The following is a 27,050-nucleotide window of genomic DNA, read 5'->3' on the forward strand; positions in this document are numbered from 1 at the left end:
GCAAAACCCTGTTTCAAAACGGCTGGGGATGTGGCTCAGTGGTTAACTGCCCCTGGATTTAATCCTCAGTGTCTCTCTCTCTCTCTCTCTCTCTCTCACACACACACACACACACACTCACACACACACTTACTTACTTAAAGATAAATGGGCATGATGGTATACATCTGTAATCCCAGCTACTTGGGAGGCTGAGGCAGGAGGATCAAAAATTCAGGCTAATCTGGTGCAAGAACCTATCTCAAAATATATTTCAAAAAAAGGGCCGGGGCTGTGGCTCAGTGATAGGACGCTTGCCTAGCATGCATGAGGCACTGAGTTTGATCCCCAGCACCACATAAAAATAAATAAATAAAAAAGGTATTGTGTCCATCTACAATTAAAAAAAATACTTAAAAAGGGGGGGGGGGGGGCTGTATGCAGCTCAGTGGCAAAATGGTTGACTAGTATGCACAAGAACCTGAGTGTGATCCCCAGCACCACACACACACACACACAAAAACCACACACACACACACAACCTAGTGAAAAAGAAAAAAAGAAAAGCCATGTAGTTAGGTCCAATAAGACACCAAAGAAAAAGAATTTAAATAAAGTTTAACATTTTCTATGCCATTATTAACTTTGACATTGTTGAGAAAACATATAACGGCAGCAGCACCCCAGAGAAAAACCCCAGCATGGCGTCTAACGACCTTCTTTCTCCTCTTTGTTTCTTTCACTGGCGCAAAACGTTCCCGCTGGCGCCAGTGTTCAAACCCTGCTGGTGGGAAGCCTTAGCCCCAATTAGAATTAACTTCTTGAGCTCCGGAACTGACATCTGGAAGAGCTTGCCAATAAACGGGCGACCTGTTATCTACCTCAGCCCTGCGACATCTCCTTAGACCTATATAAACACACAGCCTTTTGTAATAAAGCGGAAACCTCTTTGGTGATCTGTATCATGTGGTGCGGGGTCTTCCAGTCTTACAGACATAATTCATGTCTCTACAAAGTAACTTGAAACATTAGAAAAATTAAACATCCAAAAATGTATGTCATCAATTTCTATAAAGGCTCACATGAATTTCTTAAAAAGTTTCCTGTATCATGACTCTTCATTAGGCAGAATATGAGTCAAAACTTATTTCTGCATTTCTACGGTACCTAGTATGAAATGGCAATTATAAATTAGTTATAAGGAACCTTTTACACAGAATTGAACCTAGCATTAGGATTCAACAATGCTAAGTATTGGACTAGATCTTAGACTGACTTGATTATATCCACCACCTATCATGTTTCTTCTTACAAAAGAAATGCTAAGGGTTAGGAAGAAGGGAAAAAAATATATGCAGAAGGAAAAAGCAGGATAAAAAGTACAATTACCACAATTTCCAATTACAATTAATAACAAATAATATCTCACTAAAATAACAGTGATTACCCTCATTATAACAATGTAAACAAACTAACCTGATGTTTATACCCTAATAAAAATATTACTAAGAGTTTTTTAGCTCTAATATATTCAAGGTAGTATAAACAAAAGGTATACACAAAACTTTGTCTGACTATTTTCATTTTCACAAAGAAAATGCTGAGGATTTGAACTAGGATAGGTGTCTCAGCCCACTCTTAATCATTTCCACTTCAAAGTATCTGGAAACCAAACTCACATAACTGGCTGTTGTGCAGTCTCTTCCACATATGGAGTAAAACTGGGAACAACAGGGGGTACAGTTGTCACAGAAGCTATATTGCCATGAGGCTGGAGATAAAAAACAAACAAACAAAAAAAACAAACTAAAATTACCATACTTTTTACATTCTGCCAAAAAAAATTCAGATTCTACTTAAATATTCAAGAGGAATTAAGAGATGCTAAAAATATTCCTCTATTCTAAACCTGAAGTCTATGTTATGTTAGCATATACATTTGATCTATGAGTCCTTACCCTGTATTCCAAGGGCCTGTCTGTGTTCCAAGGGCCTGCATGTAGTTCATTCTCTTTAGCTCTGGGGACAGGTGGTGCCATCCATGGCTGGATCATGGGCTTAAACAACTCTGTTCTAGAAGCCTGATCAGCATTTTCATCAAAAACAGTAATTCTACAATTATTTTGCATCTGCTGAGGAACTGGAGTTTGGAATCCTCTGTTCTGGCTTGGAGCTAGGTGAAAAACAGAAAAACTTCACAAGGAATCTTTAAATATCAGCTTAGCTACAAGATAAGGTATACCTATTCTTTCCCAAATCAAGGAAAATACTCTACTATCATAGAATCAAAAGAAGATTTTTTTTAAAAAAAATAATTATTTTAGCCAGGTGCAGTGACATAAGTCTATTATCCCAACAATTTTGGAGGCTGAGTCAGGAGGTATTGTAAATTCAAGGCCAATCTGGGAAACTTAGCAAGACCCTATCTCAAAATAAAACTTTAAAAAAGGGCTAGGATTACTGTATCTCAGTAATAAAGTACCCCTGGGTTCAATCCCAGGGGTGACTGAACCCAGGGGTGCTTAGAAACTGAGCCATATCCCCAATCCTTTTTATGTTTTGAGACAGGGTCTGAGTTGCTGCTGGAAGCCTTCGCTAAGTTGCTAAGGCTAGATCTGAACTTGCAATCCTCCTGTCTCAGCCTCCCAGGTAGGTGGTATTACAGGTGTTCACCACCATGTCTGGCTAAAAAATCAATTATTTTAAAAAACCTTAATAAATTAAATTAGTAACAGTTTTATCCACTCTGTTTTTGTTACTTATCATTGCCCTATTTTCTCCTCCTTCCTACAACTTCTAATCTTTTATTTATAGTATAAAAAAAAAAAAAAGAAAAAGAAAGAAATTCTACATTTTCCTGAGGCATCATTTTAACACTGTCTAGTTTTCAAAAACTATTCCTGGTACTCCAAAAGAAAACTATTCCAATTCTTCATTTTTCAGCTCTCCGTTTTCTCTCAGTAATAATCAGCCAAGATTTACTAGAGGACACAAATGCAGCTCATTTTTTTGAGATTGCTATTGTAAGACTAGTTATTACTTTAAGCTTCACCATGATCATCCCCCCCCAATGTTTTTTTATTGGCACATTATATTTCACCATAATCTGATGAAATATATTTTGGCACTACACACGCTCTATATCCTAATTCTAGGATCTCTGACCAACATCCTGATTATTAATAAATTGATATCAGGAATGGGATTAAGGACCAAATAATAGTCTGGCCTACATGTTTAACTATTTTAAATTTGGTTTATGAAAGCTTACTTTCAGTACTTTCTGGTCAATTTTGCTGTGACTTTTAAAACTGCTCTAAAAAAGTCATTGTTGATTAAAAAGGAAAAAAAAAAACTTGCTGATCATCTTGGGTATATAAAAAGTATTCAATTTTGGCCTAAAAGTCTAAAAAGAAAGGATTCTTAATGATGTAAATATCATTCTCTGAAGTTTCAGTGCACATAAGCTTTACTTTGACAACATTTGCTATATTACTACTTCTTTCAACTAATAACTCTTACTCAGAAAATGATGCTCCTTAAATATCAGGACTTTATTAACTAATACACAAAAATGCTTCTATTTATTTTATTGAACATTATAATATCAGCTCTCCTTTGACTTCCTTGTATTTGCTACCTCGTACTCAGAAAAACTAGGACAGTGTGCATGTATATAATTATGCATTATCTTCTTACTTAATTTACCTACCACAAGAGACCAAAGGTTTTCCAAAATAACATTTAACAAACTTACCCTTGAGAGCACCTCCTACACGGTTGATTGGAGCTCTTGCTGTCTTTTTCCCTTTGCTTTTGAGTTCAGCTAGTGTACTTCGTTGTGGTACTGAAGGTCCAAAAACTTCCTCCTCCTCTTCTTTCTCAAGTGCTAAAAGAGTTTGTCGTGATACTCGAGCTTGGAATTGCCTAAAGTAAGAGAAATTATCTTTTAGTAGATGTAACCACTATCCACTAAACTCAAAATTTCTAATTTGCTAAAACAAACAAAGGAAAAGAACAGAATATGGGGTAAGAAATACAGAAATACTCCAAACAAATTCCTAGAGTTTGGAGTCCTCTGTTCTGGCTTGGAGCTAGGAGAAAAACAGAAAAATTTCACATGGAATCTTTAATTATCAGCTTAGCTACAAGATAAAGTACGCCTATTCTTTCCCAAATCAAGGAAAATACTCCACTATCATAGAATCAAAAGCAGATTTTTAAAAAATCTACTCCAAACTCTTAGGAATAAAGAGAAGTCCCTTGAGATCAAAGGATCACTTGGCTAGAATGATTTAGGTCCTTTAAAACTCCATGTTTTTTTGAAATCCTAGTGACTTGGGAGGCTGAAGCAGGAGGATCAAGAGTTCAAAGTCAGCCTCAGCAACTTAGCAAGGCCCTAAGCAACTCAGCGAGAACTGTTTCTAAATAAAATACAAAAAAGGGCTGGGGATGTGGTCCAGTTAAGTGTCCCTGGTATGGGGGTGGGGGGAACTCCACAAAAAGTCCACGTTTGATCCAGGTGTGGTGGCAATCACTTGTAATTTCAGCTGCTCAAGAGGCTAAAGCAAGAGCATTAAAAGGGCCAGGCCAGGCAACTTAGCAAAATCCTGTCTTAACGTAAAAAGAGGTAGAGAATATATAGTTCAGTGGTAGAGCACTTGCCTAGTATGTGCAAGGACCTGGGTTCAGTCCCCAGCACTGTGAAAATTAATTAAAAAAATTAAAAATTCTAAGTTTGACCAATTAAAAATACTCTGAAAATCATCATCATAGGTTGATCAGGATCAGAATAGGGTGACTAAGACAAATAAAAGTCATAAAGTTTCCCATCAAATTTTTACTATAACTTTTTGTGTGTGTGTGTGTGTGTGGTGCTGGGGATTGAATCCAGGGCCTTGTGCATGTGAGGCAAGCACTCTACCAACTGAGCTATATTCCCAGCCCTATTATAACAATTTTTAAAATTTACTTTACTAAAGCTGGTAGAAGTTTGAAAACTAAATATCCTGTGCTGCTGCCATTTAAGTATTATCAGAAAGGTAAACGAACAAATATAAAGAAGAACTTGCAAGTGCTGACTGGGATGAAATAAGGTCACTATAGCCTCTCTCTTTCACACCGATTAGGATGAAAACTCTAGACAACACAGAAAAAGAGCAACTAACTGAGGATTCTAAAAAGTAAACAAAAGCAAGTAGATTATGGAGAGGAGTTTAAAACTTAAATAATTTAAGCAGAGTTTTTTCCTGTTTTGTTTTCTTCCATTTTCTCTTATGGTTTAGAACTGTCGCAATGATGGTGTAGTAATCTAAAACTCCTAAGAAAAACACCATTTTTCTAGGTAGAAGAGTGAGAAAAAGGGAGTCCGAGGACCAAAAAGCACAGGAAAAATTCTGAAGAGGAATAAGCAAAAGAAGGGGATCTCCTAACTCAGTACACGAATTGGTACAAGCCCTGGGCTCACACTACGAATGCACAGAAAATGCTCTGAGAACTGAACTATAATATAAACCACTACCCACTAGTCCCTGAGCATTATAGTAACCCCTGAGCAGGACATGGGATAGAACAAAAACACCCTAACAAAGGTCTTGAAAACTGAACTGACATCTCAACCACCATTGACATAAAGTGAGAAAGAACTTTTGAAACCTGAAGTTTGGTTTTCTACCAAGACAAAAACAAAAATTCTCCAGAGAATATCAATCAACAGGACTCATAACACAGTATCAGAATAAATGTCCGGGACACAATCCATAATTATTTGACACATGAAGAACCAGGAAATTGTGGCCAGTTCTCAAAGGAAAAGACAAATAATAACCAACATGGAGATGACCCACATGTTGGTGTTTTCAGAAATTTTAAAGCAGTATTACAGCTATGCTCCATGAGATAAAGGTTGAACATTTGAAATAAATGAAAACACAAAACGTTTAAAACAGAAACTATAAAAGAACAGGATATGGTGGCACATGACAGTAATTCCAACTACTCAAGAGGCTGAGAAGATTACAAGTTTGAGGCAAACTTTGGCAATTTAGTGAGGTCCTGTGTCAGGCTGGGGATATAACTCAGTTGTAGAGCACCCTGGATTCAATCCCCAATATTGCAAAAATTAAAACAAAGGTAATAAAAAGACTGATACTCAGAAGAGGCAAGAGGATTGCAAGTTGGAGGGCATCCCAGATAATTTAGTGAAACCCTATGTCTCAAAACTTTTAAAAATATAAAAAGCGCTGGTGGTGTAGCTCAGTGACAGAGCAATTGCCTGGCAAGGGGATGGAATGTAGCTTGGTGGTAGAGCTATTGCCTAGCATGCATGAAGCCCTCAATTCAATCCCCAGTACTGATGGGGTGGTGTGTGTGTAAAATCAAAATTTTTGTAACAGAAATTCAAAAAGAAAAGTATTTTTTTAAATAATGGCCGAGCCAGGGACAATGATGCAACCCAGTAGTTTGGGAGACTGAGGCAAGAAGATTGCAAGTTCAAACCAGCCTCAGCAACTAAGCAAGACCCTAAGCAACTTAGCAAGACCTTTTCAAAATAAAATAAAAAGGGTTAGGGGTGGCTCAGTAGTTAAGCATCCCTGAGTTCAATCCCTGGTACATAAAAAAATAGATAAATTTTTTTAAATTAAAAATAAAAATATGTGGCTCCATGGTTCTATCCCCAGTGCCAAAATAAATAAATAAATAAATAGTAGTAACAGACAAAAGGTCAATAAAGTAAATTAAAATTAAATACTAATATTCAAATAATCCAAAAGAAGTAGGAAACAATCTATAGAGGAAACAAACAACAAAATGAATAAGAAAATGGTAGACCTAAATCCAATACTATTCATAATTCTATTAAATGGTCTAAACATACCAAAAAAAGAGACATTTTGAGATAAGGAAAAAACAAGACTCAACTATTTGCTCTACAGAAGAAACCCATTTAAAACAGAAAAACACAAATAAAAGGAAAGCCATTTAAAAACCTGTGACACAAATATTCATAGAAGCATTATTTCATAATATCCGAAAAGTAGAAACAACCCAAATGCCCACTAATGGATACACAAAATGTAGTACATCCATAAAATAAAATATCACTCAGAAATCAAAAGAAATTAATACATGCCACAACTATGTTAATCTATGGCGATCCTTGAAAATATACTAAATAAAAGAAGCAAGTTGCTAAAGACTATGTATTACAGGATTCCATTTATGTGAAATGTCTAGAACAGACAAATCCATAGACAAAGAGCAGATTAGCAGTTATCTGGAACTTAGGAGACTAGGAATGGGGAATGACTATTAAGGATTGGGTATTAAGAATATTCTAGGGCTGAGGGTTATAGCTCAGTGGTAGAACATTGCCAAGCATGATGAAGGCCCTGGGTTTGAGCCCTAGCACCCCCGGCCACACAGAGAAAAGTTCTAAAAATCTAGTTGTGGCTGCACAACTCTAAAGCTTTCGAAAAACTAGAAAGAAAAATATATATCATGCAAACAAAAAGAAAGGTGGAATGGCTTTGTTTTTTATTTTGGTTTTGGAGATTTGAGTCCATGGCCTTATACAGCTAAGCACAATACCACTGAGTTACACCCAGCTTTGGAATGGCTGTAATAAATACCAGACCAAGTAGACTTCAGAATAAAGGAGTACAATCAGGGATAAAGGCATCATTATATAATGGGAAAAGGGCCAATTCTAAATGTGTATGTACTTAACAATATAACTTCACATTATATTAAGCAGAGTTAATAGGACTGAAAGAAGAAAAAAGGCAAAAATCACAATTAAAGAGACTTTAAAAGTCCTCCAAGGCCAGGAGCATGCTGGTCATCATAGGGATTGGGAGGCTCAGGCAGGAGGACCACAAGTTCCAGGCCAGTGTCAGCAATTTAGTAAGGTTCTAAGCAATTTAGCAAGACCAGGTCTCAAAAAGTAAAAAGGGCTGGGGATGTGGCTCAGTGGTAAAGCACCCAGGGGTTCAATCCCCAGTACCAAAAAAAAAAAAACAACAACAACAATAAAAACTCCTCCCTGTAATTGTTAGAACAAGTAAAGAGAAAAATCAGCAAAGATACAAAAGGTCAGATCAGATCACCAATCAACTTGACTTAAATAACATTTACAAAACATTTTTTTGAATGTATATGGAACATTCACCAAGATAGACCATATCCTAGATGATGAAATAAACCATAACAAATTTATTGTTTTTTATTTTTTATTTATTTATTTTTTATTGGTTGTTCAAAAGATTACAAAGCTCATGATATATCATCTTTCATACATTTGACTCAATTGGGTTATGAACTCCCATTTTTACCCCAAATACAAATTGCAGAATCACATCGGTTACACACTCTCATTTTTACATAATGGCATATTAGTGACTTGTATTCTGCTACCTTTCCTATCCCCTACTATCCCCCCTCCCCTCCCCTCCCCTCTTCCCTCTCTACCTCCTCGGCTGTTATTCAATTCTCTCGTTTCCCTCCCCCTTTCCCCTCACAACCTCTTATATGTAATTTTGTGTAACATTGAGGGTCTCCTACCATTTCCATATGCTTTCCCTTCTCTCTCCCTTTCTCTCCCCCCACTCGTCTTTGTTTAATGTTAATCTTTTCCTCATGCTCTTCCTCCCTGTTCTGTTCTTAGTTGCTCTCTTTATATCAAAGAAGACATTTGGCATTTGTTTTTTAAGGATTGGCTAGCTTCGCTTAGCATATTCTGCTCTAATGCCATCCATTTCCCTGCAAATTCTGATTTTGTCATTTTTTAGTGCTGCGTAATACTCCATTGTGTATAGATGCCACATTTTTTTTATCCATTCATCTATTGAAGGGCATCTAGGTTGGTTCCACAGTCTAGCTATTGTGAATTGTGCCGCTATGATCATTGATGTGGCAGTATCCCTATAGTACGCTCTTTTAAGATCCTCAGGGAATAGTCCGAGAAGGGCAATAGCTGGGTCAAATGGTGGATCCATTCCCAGCTTTCCCAGGAATCTCCATACTGCTTTCCAAATTGGCCTCACCAATTTGCAGTCCCACCAGCAGTGTACAAGTGTACCCTTTTCCCCACATCCTCGCCAACACTTATTGTTGTTTGACTTCATAATGGCTGCCAATCTTACTGGAGTGAGATGGTATCTTAGGGTGGTTTTGATTTGCATTTCTCTGAATGCTAGAGATGGTGAGCGTTTTTTCATGTACTTGTTGATTGATTGTATATCCTCCTCTGAGAAGTGTCTGTTCAGGTCCTTGGCCCATTTGTTGATTGGGTTATTTGTTATCTTATTGTTTAATTTTTTTAGTTCTTTGTATATTCTGGATATTAGGGCTCTATCTGAAGTGTGAGGGGTAAAAATTTGTTCCCAGGATGTAGGCTCCCTATTTACCTCTCTTATTGTTTCTCTTGCTGAGAAAAAACTTTTTAATTTAAGTAAGTCCCATTTGTTGATTCTTGTTATTAACTCTTGTGCTATGGGCGTCCTATTAAGGAATTTGGAGCCCAACCCCACAGTATGTAGATCGTAGCCAACTTTTTCTTCTATCAGACGCAGTGTCTCTGATTTGATATCTAGCTCCTTGATCCATTTTGAGTTAACTTTTGTGCATGGCGAGAGAAAGGGATTCAGTTTCATTTTGTTGCATATGGATTTCCAATTTTCCCAGCACCATTTGTTGAAGATGCTATCCTTCCTCCATTGCATGTTTTTAGCCCCTTTATCAAATGTAAGAAAGTTGTAATTTTGTGGATTGGTTTCTGTGTCCTCTATTCTGCACCATTGGTCCACCCGCCTGTTTTGGTACCAGTACCATGCTGTTTTTGTTACTATTGCTTTGTAGTACAGTTTGAACTCTGGTATCGCTATACCGCCTGATTCACACTTCCTGCTTAGAACTGCTTTTGCTATTCTGGGTCTTTTGTTTTTCCATATGAATTTCATGATTGCTTTATCTATTTCTACAAGAAATGCCGTTGGGATTTTGATTGGCATCTCATTAAAACTGTAAAGAACTTCGGGTAATATCGCCATTTTGACGATGTTAGTTCTGCCTATCCATGAACAGGGTACATTTTTCCATCTTCTGAGGTCTTCTTCTATCTCTCTCTTTAGGGTTCTGTAGTTTTCATTGTATAAATCTTTCACCTCTTTTGTTAGGTTGACTCCCAAGTATCTTATTTTCTTTGAGGATATTGTGAGTGGAGTGGTTTTCCTCATTTCCATTTCAGAAGTTTTGTTGCTGATATACAGGAATGCCTTTGATTTATGCGTGTTGATTTTATATCCTGCCACTTTGCTGAATTCATTTATTAACTCTAGCAGTTTCTTTGTAGACCCTTTTGGGTGTGTTAAATATATTATCATGTCATCTGCAAATAGCGATAATTTAAGTTCTTCTTTTCCTATTTTTATGCCTTTAATTTCTTTTGTCTGTCTAATTGCTCTGGCTAGTATTTCAAGAACTAAATTGAATAGAAGTGGTGATAGAGGGCATCCCTGTCTTGTTCATAACAAATTTAAAAGAATTAAAATCATACAAATTACGTTCTCTGATCAGAATGGAATTAAACTAGAAATCAATAACAGGGAGCTATCTGAAAACCCCCAAAACATTTCCTAATTAAATAACATTTCTAAATAAACCATAAGTTAAAAAGGAGACACAAAAGAAATTAGAAAATCTTTTGAGTGAAAATGAAAACATGACATATTAAAACTCGTGAGATGCAGCTGAGGGAAATTTAGAGCATATTAAAGGCTTTTATGAGAAAAGAAGGATTAGAATCAATGATCTAAGCTTTTACCTGAAAATAGAAAAAGAAGAAATAGTTGTACCAAGCAAGAAGAAAGAACAGAAAATCAGAATGAGAAAAACAGTGATCCCAGAAGCAGGTTCTGAGACACAATCAATAAAATTGATAAACTTCTATTGGAGTGAGAAAAAAGAGAAGATACAAATTACCACTATCAGGAATGAAAGAGAATATTACATCACCTGGTAGACATTTAAAGGATAATAAAGTAATATTATAAACAACTCTGTGCCCACAAACTCAAGAACTTAGATGAAATAGACCAATTCTTTAAAGATTAGAAAAAAAAAAATCTTCTAAAGTTCACTAAAAGAAATCATACCTAAATAAAGTGAAAAAAATATGTTTATGTGCAATCCTAATAAAAATTCCAGAAAGGTGAATCTAAAACTCCAGACATGGTGGCACACACCTATAATCCCTGTGGTTCAGGAGGACTGAGGCAAGAAGACTGAGTTCAAAGCCAGCCTCAGCAACTTAGAGAGGCCCTAAGCAATTTAGGGAGATCCTGTCTCTAAATAAAATATAAAAGGGGCTGGGTTTGTGAGTCAGTGGTTAAGTGCTCCTGGGTTCGATCCCCAGTACAAAAAAAAAAAAAAAGAAATTACACACTTTTATTCTTTAAGAGTTAAAAGAATAAACAGGCAAGACTACAGCTGGAAGAAAATATTTATAAATCAAAACATGTCTGACAAAAGGTTTGCATTTAGAATATATAAGGAAACTTTACAACACAAAAGCATTATTATAAATCAAAGAAGAGAGACTCAAATCTACATACTATATGACTCCATTTATATGACATTCTAGAAACAGCAAAACTATAGGGCTGGAGAATAGATAAGTGTTTGCTAGTATTCAGGTTAAGATTAGGTATTAACAACTACAAAGGAAGAGCATCAGGGAATTCTCTTAGGGGGTATGGAACTATTCTATATCCTTTTTTAAAATATTTTTTTTTATTTTTTAGTGTAGTTGGACCTTTATTTCACTTATTTATTTTTATGTGGTGCTGAGGATTGAGCTCAGAGTCTCGAACACGTGAGGCAAGCGCCCTACCACTGAGCCACAACCCCAGCCCCTATTCTATATCTTAATTGTGGTGACAGTTAAATGTATATTCATTTGTGAAAACTCATAAAACCATATACCAAAGAATGGATTTTACTGTAAAAAAAAATGTCTAAAAAAAATGAATAGTAGCTAAGTAAATTTAACTTGCCAATACATCAGGAAGCATTTTATTCAGAAGCAAAAAGACCATTTATTTCTTAATTTAAAAAAGAGTTAAGACAAGCTGCAGAAAAGCACTTTACCTATGTTGGGACTGCAATCTTTCTAGTGGTTCAGCCTTCTGTTGAATCCCTTCCTGGAATATTGCATCTGCTTTCTTAAAGTTTTCTCTAGCTTCATATTCTTCAGCCCATGAAATGTAGAACTGAGCAAGCGAAATGCCAATCCCTTGGTTGTGCAAATAACTATACACATCCAAAGGCTCATTGCATAAATGCCCCTGAAACAAATTAAAAGTGTTAACAGTTAACCAATTTCTTCCATTTATGAAATGCCTATTACGCGCCAACCACTGAAAATACTGTGTGAATTCCCGCATTGAAGAAATACATTTACTACAATATAAATTTGGTAAGGACCATACTTGAAGGCCCCAAAAGAGAAGAAAGAAAGAAATTCATTTGTAAGAAAAAGGAATGGGGAGGAAAGACTTTAAGAAGCAGTGATATTTAGGCTGTGCATGGTGATTCGGGAAGCCGAGGCAGGAGGATCACAAGTTCAAAGCCAGCCTCAGCAACTTAGTGAGACCCTGTCTCAAAATAAAAAATTAAAAGGAGGGCTGGGGTTGTGGCTCAGTGGTAGAGCACTTGCCTTGCACACATGAGGCACTGGGTTCGATCCTCAGCACCACATAAAAATTAAAAAATAAAATATTGTATCCATCTACAAATAAAAAATATATATTAAAAAATAAAATAAAAATGACATGGAATATGGCTCAGTGGTAAAGCATATCTAGGTTCAATCCCCAATACAAAAAAAGAAAGACTGAGCTGGGGTTTTGGCTCAGCAGGAGAGTGCTTGCCTAGCAAGTGTGAGGCCCTGGGTTTGATCCTCAGCACCACATAAAAATAAATAAATTAAAATAAATGTATTGTGTTCAACTACAACTAAAAAAAAAGACCAAAAGCTTATAAGCAAAGGAATTAATGATTTGGTCAAATCTGCATTTAAGAAGGTACTTTATGTCAGGTTAGGTGGCCCACACCTATCATCCAAGTTACTTGAGAGGCTGACGCATGAGGATACCAAGTTTCAGACCAGTACAGGCAACTTAGACTATCTCAAAATAAAATAACAGTCTAGGGATGCAGCTCAGTGGTGGAGCACTTGCCTAGTGAAGTCCTGGATTCAAATTCAGTACCACCAAAAGGAAAAAAAACATAACTTTGTACATGCAGATACAATTCTAGTAGCAAAGAAGAAAAATAAAAACTCCAACATTTTTATATTTCATTTTAACATGATCATTTTATAGTTTTGATCATAATAAAATCTTATTTCATTCCACTAACACTGTACCATTCTTTTTTTTGTGGGGGATGGGGATTGAACTCAGAGACACTTGACCACTGAGCCACATCCCCAGCCCTATTTTGTATTTTATTTAGAGACAGGGTCTTAGCACTGTTGCTTAGCACCTCACAGTTGCTGAGGCTGGCTTTGAACTCATGATTCTCCTGTATCATCCTCCCAAACCACTAGGATTACAGGCATGCACCATTGTGCCCAGTCATTCTTTTTTTTTTTTTTTTTTTTTAAAGAGAGAGTGAAAGGAGAGAGAGAGAGAGAGAGAGAGAGAGAGTTTTTTTTAATATTTATTTTTTAGTTATTGGCGTACACAACATCGTTGTTTGCATGTGGTGCTGAGGATTGAACCCGGGCCGCACGCATGCCAGGCAAGCACGCTACCGCCTGAGCCACATCCCCAGCCCCTCTTTTTTTTTTTTAAATCTGAACTTTTTTGGCAATAAGTTCAATATCACTTAACATAAACAATATTTACAATAGCAAATTTACATTCAGAATAGTCTATTTGCCTGATGTCATATAGACACAATTTGTCAGTACACTAAGCAATCACAAAATAGTTTCCTAAGTCATAGTTTGAGTATACACTACCAGAAAAGAACAGAAACACTATTGCAAGTCCGGATTTCCTAAAAGCAGACACTGAAATGGAGGTTGGCATGTAAGCATGCTTACAGAGTAATGTGGTTGGGATCAACATCTAGGAAGAAGTGAGGATACAGAAGGTACTGGGCTGCAAAGCAGACAGGTTGACCACATGAGGAGTTAAGTCTGGAGTTAGGATGGCTCTACAGGGTTTTCTCCAGTTGGGATGGGGAGATCAAGTCTTTGTATCTCTACATGGAGCAGTCCAGGGTTATAGGCCCCAGTGAGTGGGCATGACCTGGGGTGAGGCAGGGCTCTTCATTAGGGGAAATTCCAAAAGAGAGCTAACAGCTGTGAATAGTCAGCCAACAGCACTCCCAGCAGTTGGGGAAGGAAGTCCTTTGGTTCTGAAGGGTTATCTGGGCAGCTGGGTCTAGTACACAATACCAAAACAATTATAAACAAGTAAAAACCTCTACTTTTATACTCTACACCAAGCAGTTAAAGTATACATAGCAGAATATTCTTTCATCATTAATTTTCCCATGATGTTGTTTATTCTCTATTGTTGTTGTTATTATTATTTTAGGTACTGGGGATCTAAGCCAGGGGTGCTTTACCACTGATGCATTTCCCCAGATCTTTTTATTTTTTATTTTGAGACATGGTCTTACTAAGTTGCTTAGACTGGCCTTGAATTGTGATTCTCTTGTCTCAGCCTCCAAATCGCTGGGATTATAAGTATATGACACCATGCCCACCTCTTCTAAATTATTTTTAAATGAATGCATAGGGTTCCATTTAGAAGACACTCCATAATTTAATTATTCACTATTACTGGATATTTCAACAACTTTTGCCCAATTATAAATAATTCTAAAATATCTTCATAAAGACAACCTTTCACTTTTGACTTTAGTCCCTTAGGATAAATTCCTAGAACTATGTGTAAAGTAACAAGTTTCTAAGAGGATTATTAAAATTTAAAATGCTAAAATTTAGTAAGTCACTGGGCTGGGGATGTGGCTCAAGCGGTAGCGCGCTCGCCTGGCATGCGTGCGGCCCGGGTTCGATCCTCAGCACCACATACCAACAAAGATGTTGTGTCCGCCAAGAACTAAAAAATAAATATTAAAAATTCTCATTCTCTCTCTCTCCCCCCCCCACTTTAAAAGAAAAAAAAATTAGTAAGTCACAAAAATACTAATTTCACCAGATTCTTATCAACATTAGAAACTAAAGACAGTTTCTAATTTCATATAAAAATGGTATTTTAAGCTGGGTGTAGTGGTACACACCTACAAACTCAGCTACTCAGGAGGCTAAGGCAGGAGAATTCTAAGTTAGAGGTCACCCTGGGAAACTGAGAAACTGTCTCAAAATAAAAGAACTAAGAGCTGGGCATGGTGGTACACACCTATAATCCCAGCTACTCGGGAGCTGAGGCAGTTCCAGGCCAGCCTGTACAACTTAGCAAGACCCTTTTCTCAAAATTTCTAAAATGTTTAAAAGGGGAGGGGATATCCTTATATGTGTGAGGCCTTGGGTTTGATCCCCAGTACCTCAGGGGGAAAAAAGGAATTTCAACATTCTAATGTAGGAGTTTTTCATTAAAGAGACTGCCATTTCTGATTCTTTGCTAGAAAGAAGTCTGCTTTCATGTCTAGTTTTTCTGGATTATCTAACCTAAATTAAGTCCTACTAATATGTGTTCCCACAGACTCAGTACTTTTCCTTTTGTAACACTTAGAATGAATGTTTCAAAATCTGTCTTCTCCAATAAACCAGGTTCCACAAAGGCAAAAAAAAAAAAAAACAAACAAACACTCAGCCCCTGTCCAGGGTTTAATAAGAATGTTGAATAAATGAAATGTTCCCCTTACATCTCTGAAAAAAAAAAAAAAAAAAAAAAAAACAATATTACATAGCTTAGTTTTGCAGTAATTCAGTAAATGGGGTTTCCTTATTTATCCAAATTAGTGATTTTTTTTCCTCATATGTGTAAGTTATAATTCAGAGTATTATCAGTTAAGATACAGTCCCTGATACCTGTCACTATATAAAGCTTAAGCTGGGCATAGTGGTATATACCAGGCAACTTGTCAATGTCCTGCAGAAATCAAGATATATTATGCCTTCAAGATTCACTTAATTTCCTATACTTGTAATTTTGGAAATTTAAATAATACTCCTCAAGAGAGATATTTTAAGCTGGATGCCATGAAGCATGCTTGTAATTCCAGCCACTCAGCAGGTTAAAGTATGAGGAATTCAAGTTCAAGGCCAGCCTAGACAACTTAGTAAGACCTTATATCAAATAAAAAAATAAAAAAGACTCAGGATATAGCTCAGAGGTAGAGCACTTGCCTAGCATGTAAGAGACCCTTGGGTTCAATCGTCAGTACACAGGAAAAAAAAAAGATTTTAGACAGAAATTTTATCAGTTTCCAATATTTTATTACAGTATCTAAATATTTATTGCTTCCTTTTACCTAATTTCTTTTAGGATAAAAGCAAAGAAATCAATATCTAAGAAAAATTGTCATTATCTTATGAAAAATGTTTTCATGAAACAAACTCAAGAGTATTCTAGAAATAAAAGAAATATATGTCAAGTGAGATGGTACAATGTGGTCAGTGGACATTTTTGGCCATAGCAATATACAAGGCGAAAGTCCAAAAACCAACACAACACTAAAACATCACTTTTTAAAATATTTTTTTTTAGATACATGGACACAATATTTTTGTTTATTTTTATGTAGTCCTGAGGATCGAACCCACTGCCTCACATGTGTGAAGCAAGCGCTCTGTCACTGAGCCACAACCCCAATCCAAAAGACATCACTTTTTTAATGGTAACGATTTTCATAAAGGAGAGAAAGGGATACCAGAATCACCCAGGAAGCTTTTCCCCAAACAATTGTACTCTCAAGTATTTCCTGCATATCCTTCTCCAGTACAGCTGCATGACCCAATTTTGTTTAGAATAAACAAGCAAATAACTCAAACCCATTGAGAGATCTACATACTTTATTATCAGTCTTAAAAGGTTGTGTGATCAGGGCTGTGGTTGTGGCTCAGTAGTACAGCACATGCCTAGCACATGTGAAGCACTGGGTTCCATCCTCAGCACCACATAAATAGATAAATAAATAAAAATAGATGTTGCTAGATCCATCTACAGCTAAAAAAGGGGGACAGGTGTGATCAGGGGTACAAAACTCATTATGCTATATTTAAGTCCATCTTTAAGTGGCACCAATTTAACACATACCAGATATTTGTTAAATGTTTACTGTCTCCTAAGTGGCTCATGTTTTACCACTGTTTTTGTATACTATAAACCTCTAGAGACAATCTCTTGGTTTAATATTTTAAACTCAGTGCCTTGAGAAAGACTTACCAATTTAAGCCAGAGATTGAGAAATCGAGGATCACTATAATAACGTTTTTCTCCTTGTAGTGCTTCTACAGCTCTTTCTAATAATGTTGACATGTTACTCTCCTTCCCACCTTGAGGATAGTTTTGTTCTGTCCAATTAATATACCTGAATAGAAAGAAAAGGAAAAGAACATTTTAAAAAAATTGTAGTTGTAGATGGACAACATGCCTTTATTTTGTTTCTTTTTTTTAATGTGGTGATAAGGATTGAACCCAGTGCCTCACATGTGCTAGGCAAGTGCACTGCCACTGAACTACAGCCTCAGCCCCATTGAAAAGAACATATTTCAAGTTGAATGTATACTTTTGTTCTGGCTCCAATACTAATTCTTGACTTTTTTTAAGCAAAAATATCTAAAATGTTGAAGGTATGTTTCTTGAGAGATCCTCAAAGGCACATCCTAAGACTACATTTCCCCAAGTATCCCTAATATGTGCTTCTGGGAAATACTGGGGATAGGGACAGAAAGGTATAGCTCAAAGTTGCATACCCTAAATTGTACATTTCTTCAATATTAAGGGGAACTGGGAGGGTAGCTCAATGGTAGAGCACTTGCCTAATGTGTGAAGTACTGGGTTCTATCCCCATCACCAATAAACAAAAACCCTCAGGAAGACACACTATGACTATTCTTGGTCTCTGTGCCCCCATACCACTTTCTATTCTGACTATTCACTTTCCATTCCTTACATCCCAATTTTAGAAATATAGTCATAAGAACTTCATCTAATATTTCTGTCACCTTTTTAAAAATAAAAGCACCCACCTATCCCAAACATCCAGAGGGTCATTTCCAGCATAAAATCGAATTTCAGATTCAAATGCCCTGAAATTTAAGCAAAACATGTTAACACGTGTAATATACATAACAGACAATTAACAAGTGTCGCTTCCATGATCTAGATAACTGTTCTAGAATACGAGGGTTTGTTAAACAGAAAGAATAGAAATAACAAAGATGATGACAGGCACAGTGACACACACCTTTAATCCCAGAGACTTTGGAGGCTGAGGCACAAGGAATGTAAACTCCATGCCAGTCTCAGCAATTTAGTGAGACCCTATCTCTATATAATAAAAAAATTTTTAAAAAGAGCTGGAGATGTGTGTAGTTCAGTAGTTCAATCAGCAGTCCCTGGGTTCAATCATCAATACCACAAAAAAACAAATCAGAAATTCCCCAAAGTGATCTATGGATTTAAGAAAATCTAGCAAAATCTTAGCAGACTCTTTACTAGAAATTAACAAGATAATTTTAAAATTTGTTTAGAAAAAGCTACACTTGTAATCCCAATGATTTTGGAGACTGAGGCAGGAGAAGCACAAGTTTGAGACCTACCTGGGCTAAAACTTGGTGAGATAGTACAGTCTCAATAAAATAAGGGGGGGGGGCTATTGATTAGCACAGTAGGAAAGCATCCCTGGGTTCAATCCCCAGTGCTGCAATAAATAAATAGAGAGATACATACATACATAAATAACATTTGTCAAAAGCTACAAAGTCAACATCAATGCAACATAACAGAGTCCAGAAACAACCCACACATATGTGGTCAATGTGTTTTTTTCCCCCAAGTACTGGGGATTGAACTCAGGGACTTGTACATAACTAGGCAAGTACTCCATCACCGAGCTATATCCTCAATCCTCAAATGATTTTTAAAATTTTTTTAGTTGTAAATGAACACAATACATTTATTTATTTATTCACTTACTTACTTACTTACTTACTTACTTATTTATATGTGGTGCTGAGGATTAAACCCAGTGCTTCACACATGCTAGGCAAAGAGCTCTACCACTGAGCCACAACCTCAGCCCCAGTCAAATGATTTTTGACAAGGTCCCCAAAGCAATTCAATAACAACCAGACAGCTTCCATATCAGGATAAAAACCTTTTACTCTAACATATACCATACACAGGGATAAATTTAGCATGAATCATACAATTAAACATAAAAGACAAGACAATGAAATAAGGCTAATAATTATGACTTTGAAGGAGAAAAACATAACAGGACACAAAAAGCACTAGCCCATAAAAAACACGAATTGAACTTCATCAAAATTAAAAATTTTGTGGTTAAAAAATGAACAGAAAATTTAGAACTAGGAAAAAACATCTGCAGCACATATTTGATAAAGGACTTATATAGAGTACATAAAGAACTCCATTACTCAGGAGGCTGAGGCAAGAAAGTTTGAGGCAGTCCTCTGCAACTTAGACACTGATTCAAAATAAAAAAATATAAAAGACTGGAAATGTAGCTCAGTGGGAAAGCCCCCCTTGGTTCAATCTCTAGTGACCCTCTCAAAAATTAATAATTTAAAAACTGGGCAAAATGTCTGAACAGATGGTGAACAGACTCACTAACACTAATCACCAGGGAAATGCAAAGTATAGCCATAGTGAAATACTACACATCACTATGATGGCTAAAATGAAAGACTGATAACACCAAATACTGTCTAGAGATGTAGCTCAATGGTACATGCCACTGGGTTTAATCCCCAATTCAAATAAATAAATAAATAAAAATCTGAGCATTTCACTGCATGTACATTATACTTAAAAGAAATCTCCAGAGGGCTGGGATTGTGGCTTAGTGGTAGAGCGCTTACCTGGCACATGTAAGGCACTAGGTTCGATTCTCAGTACCACATACAAATAAATAAGTAAAATTTTAAAATGTCATCAACAAGTAATAAAAATATTTTTAAAAAAAGAAAGAAAGAGGGCTGGGGATGTGGCTCAAGTGGTAGCGTGCTCGCCTGGCATGCGTGCGGCCCGGGTTCGATCCTCAGCACCACATACCAACAAAGATGTTGTGTCCGCCAAGAACTAAAAAATAAATATTAAAAATTCTCTCTCTCTCTCTCTCTCTCTCTCTCTCTCACTCTCACTCTCTCTTAAAAAAAAAAAAAAAAAAAAAAAAAAAGAAAGAAAGAAAGAAATCTCCAGGACTGGGGATATATAGCTCAGTTGGTAGAGTGCTTGCCTCATATGCACAAGGCCCCGGTTCAATCCCACCACACAAAAAAAGCACCACATAAAAAAAGAAATCTCCAGTGGGGCACAGTGGTGCAAGCCTATAATCCCAGTGGCTTGGTTTGGGAGGCTGAGGCAAGAGGAGGATCAAGAGTTCATGAAATGAGATGGACATCATTAACCTAAGTACATGTATGAAGACATGAATGGTGTGAATATACTTTGTATGCAACCAGAGATTTAAAAATTGTGCTCTTTATGTGTAATATGAATTATAATGCATTCTGCTGTCATATAACAAATTAGAATAAAAAATTAAAAAACAAAAACAAACAAGCAAAAAACCTGTTCTGGGCTAGGGATGTGGCTCAAGCGGTAGAGCACTTGCCTGGCATGCTCGGGGCACTGGGTTCAATCCTCAGCATCACGTAAAAATAAAGATGCTGTGTCCATCGAAAACTAAAAATAAATATTAGTCAGTCCTCAGCAACTTAGTGAGGTCCTAAGCAACTCAGCAAGACCCTGTCTCTAAATATAAAAAAGATCTGGGGATGTAGCTTAGTGCTAAAGCACCTCTGAATTCAATCCTTGATACCAGGAAAAAAAAAAAAGAAATCTCCAGGGCTGGTTCAGTGTTAGAGCACATAACACATGCTTAGCATTCGGAAGGCCCCCAAAAATACAAATTAAAAGAATCACCAGTCCATAATGACCAACTAAATAAAATTAGGATGAGAGCAATGAGTTGAACCATTCATGTGAGTTTTGATACTATTAACCAAAATGGAGAAGGAAAAGGAGAGAAGAGAGAGTGCTTCCTACATTAACTGAAACATTTATCTAATTACCAATAATAATTCTTGACTTACAATAGTGTTACACCCCAATAAACATGAGCTGAAAATATCTACCAAGCATCATAGTTTAGCAACACAATGCACTGTAGAGTATAGGTTGTGACTGGGAGCTGCAGCTCACTATTGCTGCCCAGCATCGGAATATAGTTGTACTGCATACACAGAGCCCATGAAAATATCTAAGTATGGTTTCAACTGAACACATATTGTTTTCACACCATAATAGAGTTGAAGAATCATAAGTCAAACCATCATAAGTCAAGGAACATCTGTTTATGTTATAGACAGACAAAAGGAGAGTTAGAAGACAAGGAAGAATTGTCAATAGTTAAGCAATCCTAGAAGATATGAATATGTAATGATACAGAGGGCAAACAACAGAGACTTATGTGAGAAACAGTTGAAAGTCTTCAAGAAAAAAGGGAGAGTAATTAGAGAAGCGGAAAAACTAGGATAATGTCACAGAAACCAGGGAAGAACAAAGAATAAAATACCACCATTTCTAAAACAAAAATCATAAAACATAATGCTTTTAAAGATCCAATGAAAGGCCGGGAAGATGGTATATGCGTGGCCTATAATCCCTGTGACTAGGGCCAATGAGGCAGGAGAATGTGTTCAAGGCCATCCTGGCCAACAGGGAAAACCCCAACTCCAACAAATAAAAAAGACCAAAGAAATGAATAAGGATGCTCATTACATTATACCCAAAATTCTAATTTGCCAGTTGGCAGAACTGGTAAAAACAGATATTCTAGTTTAACTTTAAAAACCAAACAAAAAAGCACATTTATCAAAGCATGTATTAGTAGACAAAAGAAAAAACCATAGGTCTTTTGAGTTAATGTAAGAGTATTTTTTAGCTTTTATTTTTCCAGAGTTTGTCATTCTTGAGAAATTTTCTAATGAGTTACACATAAAAGATAACAGATTTGCTGGGCACGGTGACACACACTTGTAATCCCAATAGCTTGGGTGGCTGAGACAGGAGAATCATGAGTTCAAAGCAAGCCTCAGCAATGGTGAGGCGCTAAGCAACTCAATGAGATCCTGTTTCTAAATACAAAATAGGGCTGGGGATGTGGCTCGTGGTTGAGTACCCCTGAGTTCAATCCCCAGTACCAAAAATAAATAAATAAATGACACTTCCTCTTAAAAAAAAAAAAAAAAGATAGCAGATTCAAGCCATGTGTGCTAGTGCACACCTGTAATTCCAGTGAATCTATAGACTGAGGAGGCTCTCGAGTTCAAGGCCCACCTGGGAAACTGAGGGAAAAAACCTAAGTAACTTAGTGATCCCCTGTCTCAAAAAATAAAAATGGTTGGGGAAGTGGCTTAGCAGTAAAGCATCCCTGGGTTCAAAATCCCAGTACAAAAAAAAAGGAGATTCTGGCTGGGGGTTGAACTCACTGGTAGGAAATTTATCTAGCATATTGGAATTCTTGGGTTGGATCCCCAATATTACAAAAAAAAAAAAAAAAGTAGAGTCATTATTACTCAGAATCCAAGGAAGCAATCTCTTTGATTACCATCAATGAATTAATTCTGTTTAAGAGTCCAGAATGGTATAATACTTATAGGAAACTTTGTAACATTTTGCTTACTTTATGTTTATCATTGCCCCCATATAAATTTTATTTTTGTTGATAACAGAGTTTGGGTGATCCACAACCAAATGAAATCCTATAGCCCTTATCTGCACCCCCCCAGTTATTTATTTATTTATTTTTATGTGGTGCTGAGGATTAAACCCATTGCCTCACACCTGCTAGGCCAGCGGTCTACCACTGAGCCCCCTTGTTCTTCCTTGAGAAGCTCTTTCAAGAGCTATTGTATAATAAGAAAGTTATTGGGGAACAGATTCTTTAACCACCAAATTTTTAAAAATACTCCTTATGACATCCTTCATGGATCCACACCTGTATCAGTTACGGATGAATAATGACAGATTGAGCCCAAAGCATTTTACATACCATTTCTGCTGCTGAAGAGTTGTGTTACAGGCAGATTCTTGCTGTGCCAGAGCTTCCTGAAGAGTGGACATAATTCGTCCCTGCCTTAAGGGTTGTACATTTTCTTTACTCAGCTCCCATTCATCTCCTTCCAGGGACATGGCTTCACTGAGAAGGAGGAAACAAAACTAAGTCTGAAACCAACACTGATTTATTATAGCAGTAGATTATGTTTTCTGATAGGTGAGTATTCATTATCTTTGGGTTGAATATGATGAGCTAGCACATTAGTAGTGTCATAGTGTTACACTTCTAAGCTTCTGAGCCTGTCACCTGGTGTCCAAGTTTATGGCTGTAATATTGCCTAATGGAAGAGGGAACTTGGCAAGGGTTCTATAGATAGTATTGCAAGAATAAAGTTTATATGGGCACAATGGCACTAGCCTGTAATTCCAGTGGTGACTGAGGCAGGAGGATCACAAGTTTGAAGTCAGCCTGAGCAACTTAGGAAGACCCTATCTCAAAATAAAAAAGGGCTGGTGATGTAGCTCAGTGGTACAGTGCTTGCCTAGCATAAATGAAACCTTGGGTTCAATGCCCACTCCTGGGGGGGGGGGGGGGGGGGACAGGGTGGGCTCAGTGGCAGAGCTTGCCTAGCACACACAAAGCCAAGTTCATTCCCCAGTACTACCAAAAAAAAAAAAAAAAAAAAAAGTGGATTATTCTACCTCAATGTCCCAAACTGAGCTAGGCCTGTCCTTTCCCTCTTCCTGCTTTTTCCAAGACCTGCTCCTCCTAGTCTTCCTTCATCTCAAATAAATGGCAATTCCATTTTTCCAGTTGCTTAAGCCAAAAATTAGTACCAGCCTTGTTGCCCAGCTCACTGCTGTCAATCATTAAATCCTGTAGTCTCTATGTTCAAAATACATGCAGAAATCAATTCTTAACAATCAATAAATTCTTAACATCTCCAGTTTTCAGTCTTGCTCAAATCACCCTCTTCTCTTTCCAGGATTATTTCAATAAGGTCTTAATTGGTTTCCCTGCTTCCATCTTTTCTGCCTTTAGTCTATTCAACACTGCAGCTAAAGAGTTCCACTTAAACCCAAGTCAAAACCAAGCTCAAAATCTTCCAAGGAACCTGGTGCTGTGACGCACACCTGTAATCCCAGCAACCTGGGAGGCTTATCAGAAATCAAGCTGCAGGCCAGCCTCAGCAATTTAGCGAAAAATCTGTCTCAAATTGTTTTTCTAATTAAAAAATCAAAAGGGCTGGGTGATAGAGCACCCCTGGGTTCAATCCCTAGTATAGCAAACAAACAAAAAACCTTCCAGTGATTTTCTATTACAATCACAGCAAAACCCAAGCCTTTAAAATTCCTGCATCTTCACCTCTTGGGGTTGATTTCCTTCTCTACTATCCTGGTTTACTGTGCTACAATGACACTGGCTTTGTACAGGGCAGCTTCTTCCCCTAACCCTCATCTGGGGCCTTTGTACTTCACCCAGATATAGGCATGACTACTGTTGAAATTTCCTTCAAGGAGGCGGCCTTGGTTCAAACTTACTTTAAAAATTTTGCTAACTCCCACTCCCAACACTCCCTATCTTTTTATTGTTTTTGTTTTGTTTTTTAGTACTACCCACCAACTAATTTTTAATTTCTCTTGTTTGTCTGTCTTGCCCACCATCATCCCTACCCAGAACTTAAGCTTCCTGAGGGTTGGGATTTTTATTTCTTTTGTTTACTGGTTGCACGCAGTGCCTAGTAAGTGGTCAGTAAACATTTGTTTCGGTTAAGAACTCTCGACGTTGCGCTTATCCAGGTATTGTGAATTCCATAAGGTAAAGGCATACTTAATCCCAGCCTAGAACTGATATTTTCTTATAAAAGAAAAGCAACAAATGTGCAGGCAAGGGCTTTTTAGATCGCTATGCGATTGGCAAAATGATAACATCTAGTATTAGTTATCTGGAAGCAGTTACTTTACAAATACTTTTGAGTCCTCCCAGGAACCCGTAAGGTGGCATTAATATGTGCATTTTCCCTATCTAAGACGTGTCCGAGGCAAACAGCTAGCGAACGGCCAAACTGAGACACACAAATCGCAAGCTCCTGTGTGGACCCGACTGAGGAGGCACAGACTAGTTCGCTTTGAAGCTGGACGCCAAAGGATTCTCACGTGTGCTCGGACCGAAGCTTCGCCACCCGCTGCGTTGAATCCAACAGGGAGGCGGCTCCGTGGGTCCTTCAACGCCGAGCCTCTGCACCTGCCAGGCACCCTCGGATCTCGCAGAAAGAGCTCCCAGCAGCTTTTCTCCCATACCTACCTAAGAGCTACCCCCTCCTTCGTCGCCGCCATCCGGCGTTCCCCGCTCATGCTCTCGCTCTCGATCTTTCCTCAGGACCGCCAACCGTCTGGGCTTCCTTCAGAAACCTACCCCTAGAGCTACCCAAGGGACCAGGGGTGCTCCAGGACAAAAGCATTCACCGAACTCCCTCACAAACCGACCGCCTCACGTCCTCATTCCTAGCCGCCAAGTTTCAAATTTAACGGTCCTGCGCGGCTAACGTGGCCACGCCTCTCTCCCAAGGCTTTACGGGACTTGTAGTTCATCCCGGATATAGCTCGCGTGGTCGCAGTGCACAACGGGAGTTGTAGTTTACAAGATCCATAGCTGCCCAGGTGCAGCAGGCACTACAAATTGTTGCAGGTGAGCTCTGCATCCGAGCTCTAAGGTGGACCTCTGAACCGAGTGAGGGATACTTTAAGCACCAGAATTCTTTGGCGTTTGGGAAGTGTCTTTGAGTAAATGCATTTGGCCAAACTCTCAGGTGCTGCAGCCTAGTTCTGTAATTCATGGTGCTGTGGCTCATTTTGGTTTTTTTTAACCTTACATTAATACTGTTTTCGCATTACATTTCCTTCCCCTAAGGTGTCACCTCTACAACTCAATTTGCACCACTTCTTCTAAACTATCTTGGAAGAGTACCATTTGTTCTTTTGATTTCAGTCTTTCTTGTAGCCTAGGCAGAAGTTTCATAAACTATGGTACAACAGATCACAATCAGAATGAATCCCTTGATTATTGTGTTAAGGGGAAACAGAAATAGGTAAGAAAGAGAGACAGAAGAGCAGAGGGTAAAGTATATCTATAGTACACATCTACCTCTTCTGTATTTACCACTGTCCGGTGAGTTTCCCCACTCAGGTCCTCTTCTGTATTTACCACTGTCCGGTGAGTTTCCCCACTCAGGTCTTACTTCTTTGGAACTCTATGCAGGCCCATCAAAACTTACCTGTCCTGTGTCTCTCACTTAACCACCATAATGAAACATAGAAATTAAATCACACTGAAATGTGATTAACAGTTAATGCTATTGTGTGGTATTTTCCACATCATGTTCTAAGATGCCAAGAGATATTACAGGGGAGTAAGTGTTTTATATTCAATTGTTTCTGAAATGTGTAGTTAAATAAACAGCTCCCTAGGCCCCTTAATATGCCAAAGTGCATCATGAATCTCCAAGGGAAGGATATAGTAGCTTCCTATTGCCTCTGTAACAACACAAACTTAATAGTTGAAAATGATGCAAATTTATTATCTTATATTTTGATAGATCCAGAATTTGACATGGGTCTCATTGGGCCAACCAAGGTATTGGAAGAACTTTTTATTTTCTGGAGGCCCTTTGGGAAAATTTGTTTCCAGTTTTTTGTTTGTTTGTTTTTTGGTACTGAGGATTGAACTCAGAGGTGTTTAACCACTGAGCACATCCCCAGCCCTTTTTATTTTTTATTTTG

At 37.6% G+C, this 27,050-nt stretch overlaps 1 protein-coding gene across 1 annotated transcript in view; it reads right to left on the reverse strand.

The window, feature by feature from the left end:
* BUB1B (BUB1 mitotic checkpoint serine/threonine kinase B) overlaps positions 1-25,754 on the reverse strand; it is a gene marked incomplete at its 3' end in the record, with an annotated part of 65,597 nt that extends 39,843 nt beyond the window's left edge. The window contains exons 1-8 of the mRNA XM_081292530.1: positions 25,576-25,754; positions 23,266-23,412; positions 18,212-18,271; positions 17,406-17,550; positions 12,127-12,323; positions 3,737-3,906; positions 1,938-2,152; positions 1,659-1,750 (exon numbers count right to left, since the gene is read on the reverse strand). Of these exons, the coding sequence (XP_081148656.1) occupies positions 1,659-1,750; positions 1,938-2,152; positions 3,737-3,906; positions 12,127-12,323; positions 17,406-17,550; positions 18,212-18,271; positions 23,266-23,412; positions 25,576-25,625 (1,076 nt within the window). The 5' untranslated portion in view covers positions 25,626-25,754. The remainder of the gene's footprint in view (positions 1-1,658; positions 1,751-1,937; positions 2,153-3,736; positions 3,907-12,126; positions 12,324-17,405; positions 17,551-18,211; positions 18,272-23,265; positions 23,413-25,575) is intronic.
* Between the last annotated feature and the right edge of the window lie 1,296 nt (positions 25,755-27,050).

The sequence above is a fragment of the Spermophilus citellus genome (genome assembly GCF_964194105.1).
Source record: "Spermophilus citellus genome assembly, chromosome: 4".
Taxonomy (NCBI): Eukaryota; Metazoa; Chordata; class Mammalia; order Rodentia; family Sciuridae; genus Spermophilus; species Spermophilus citellus.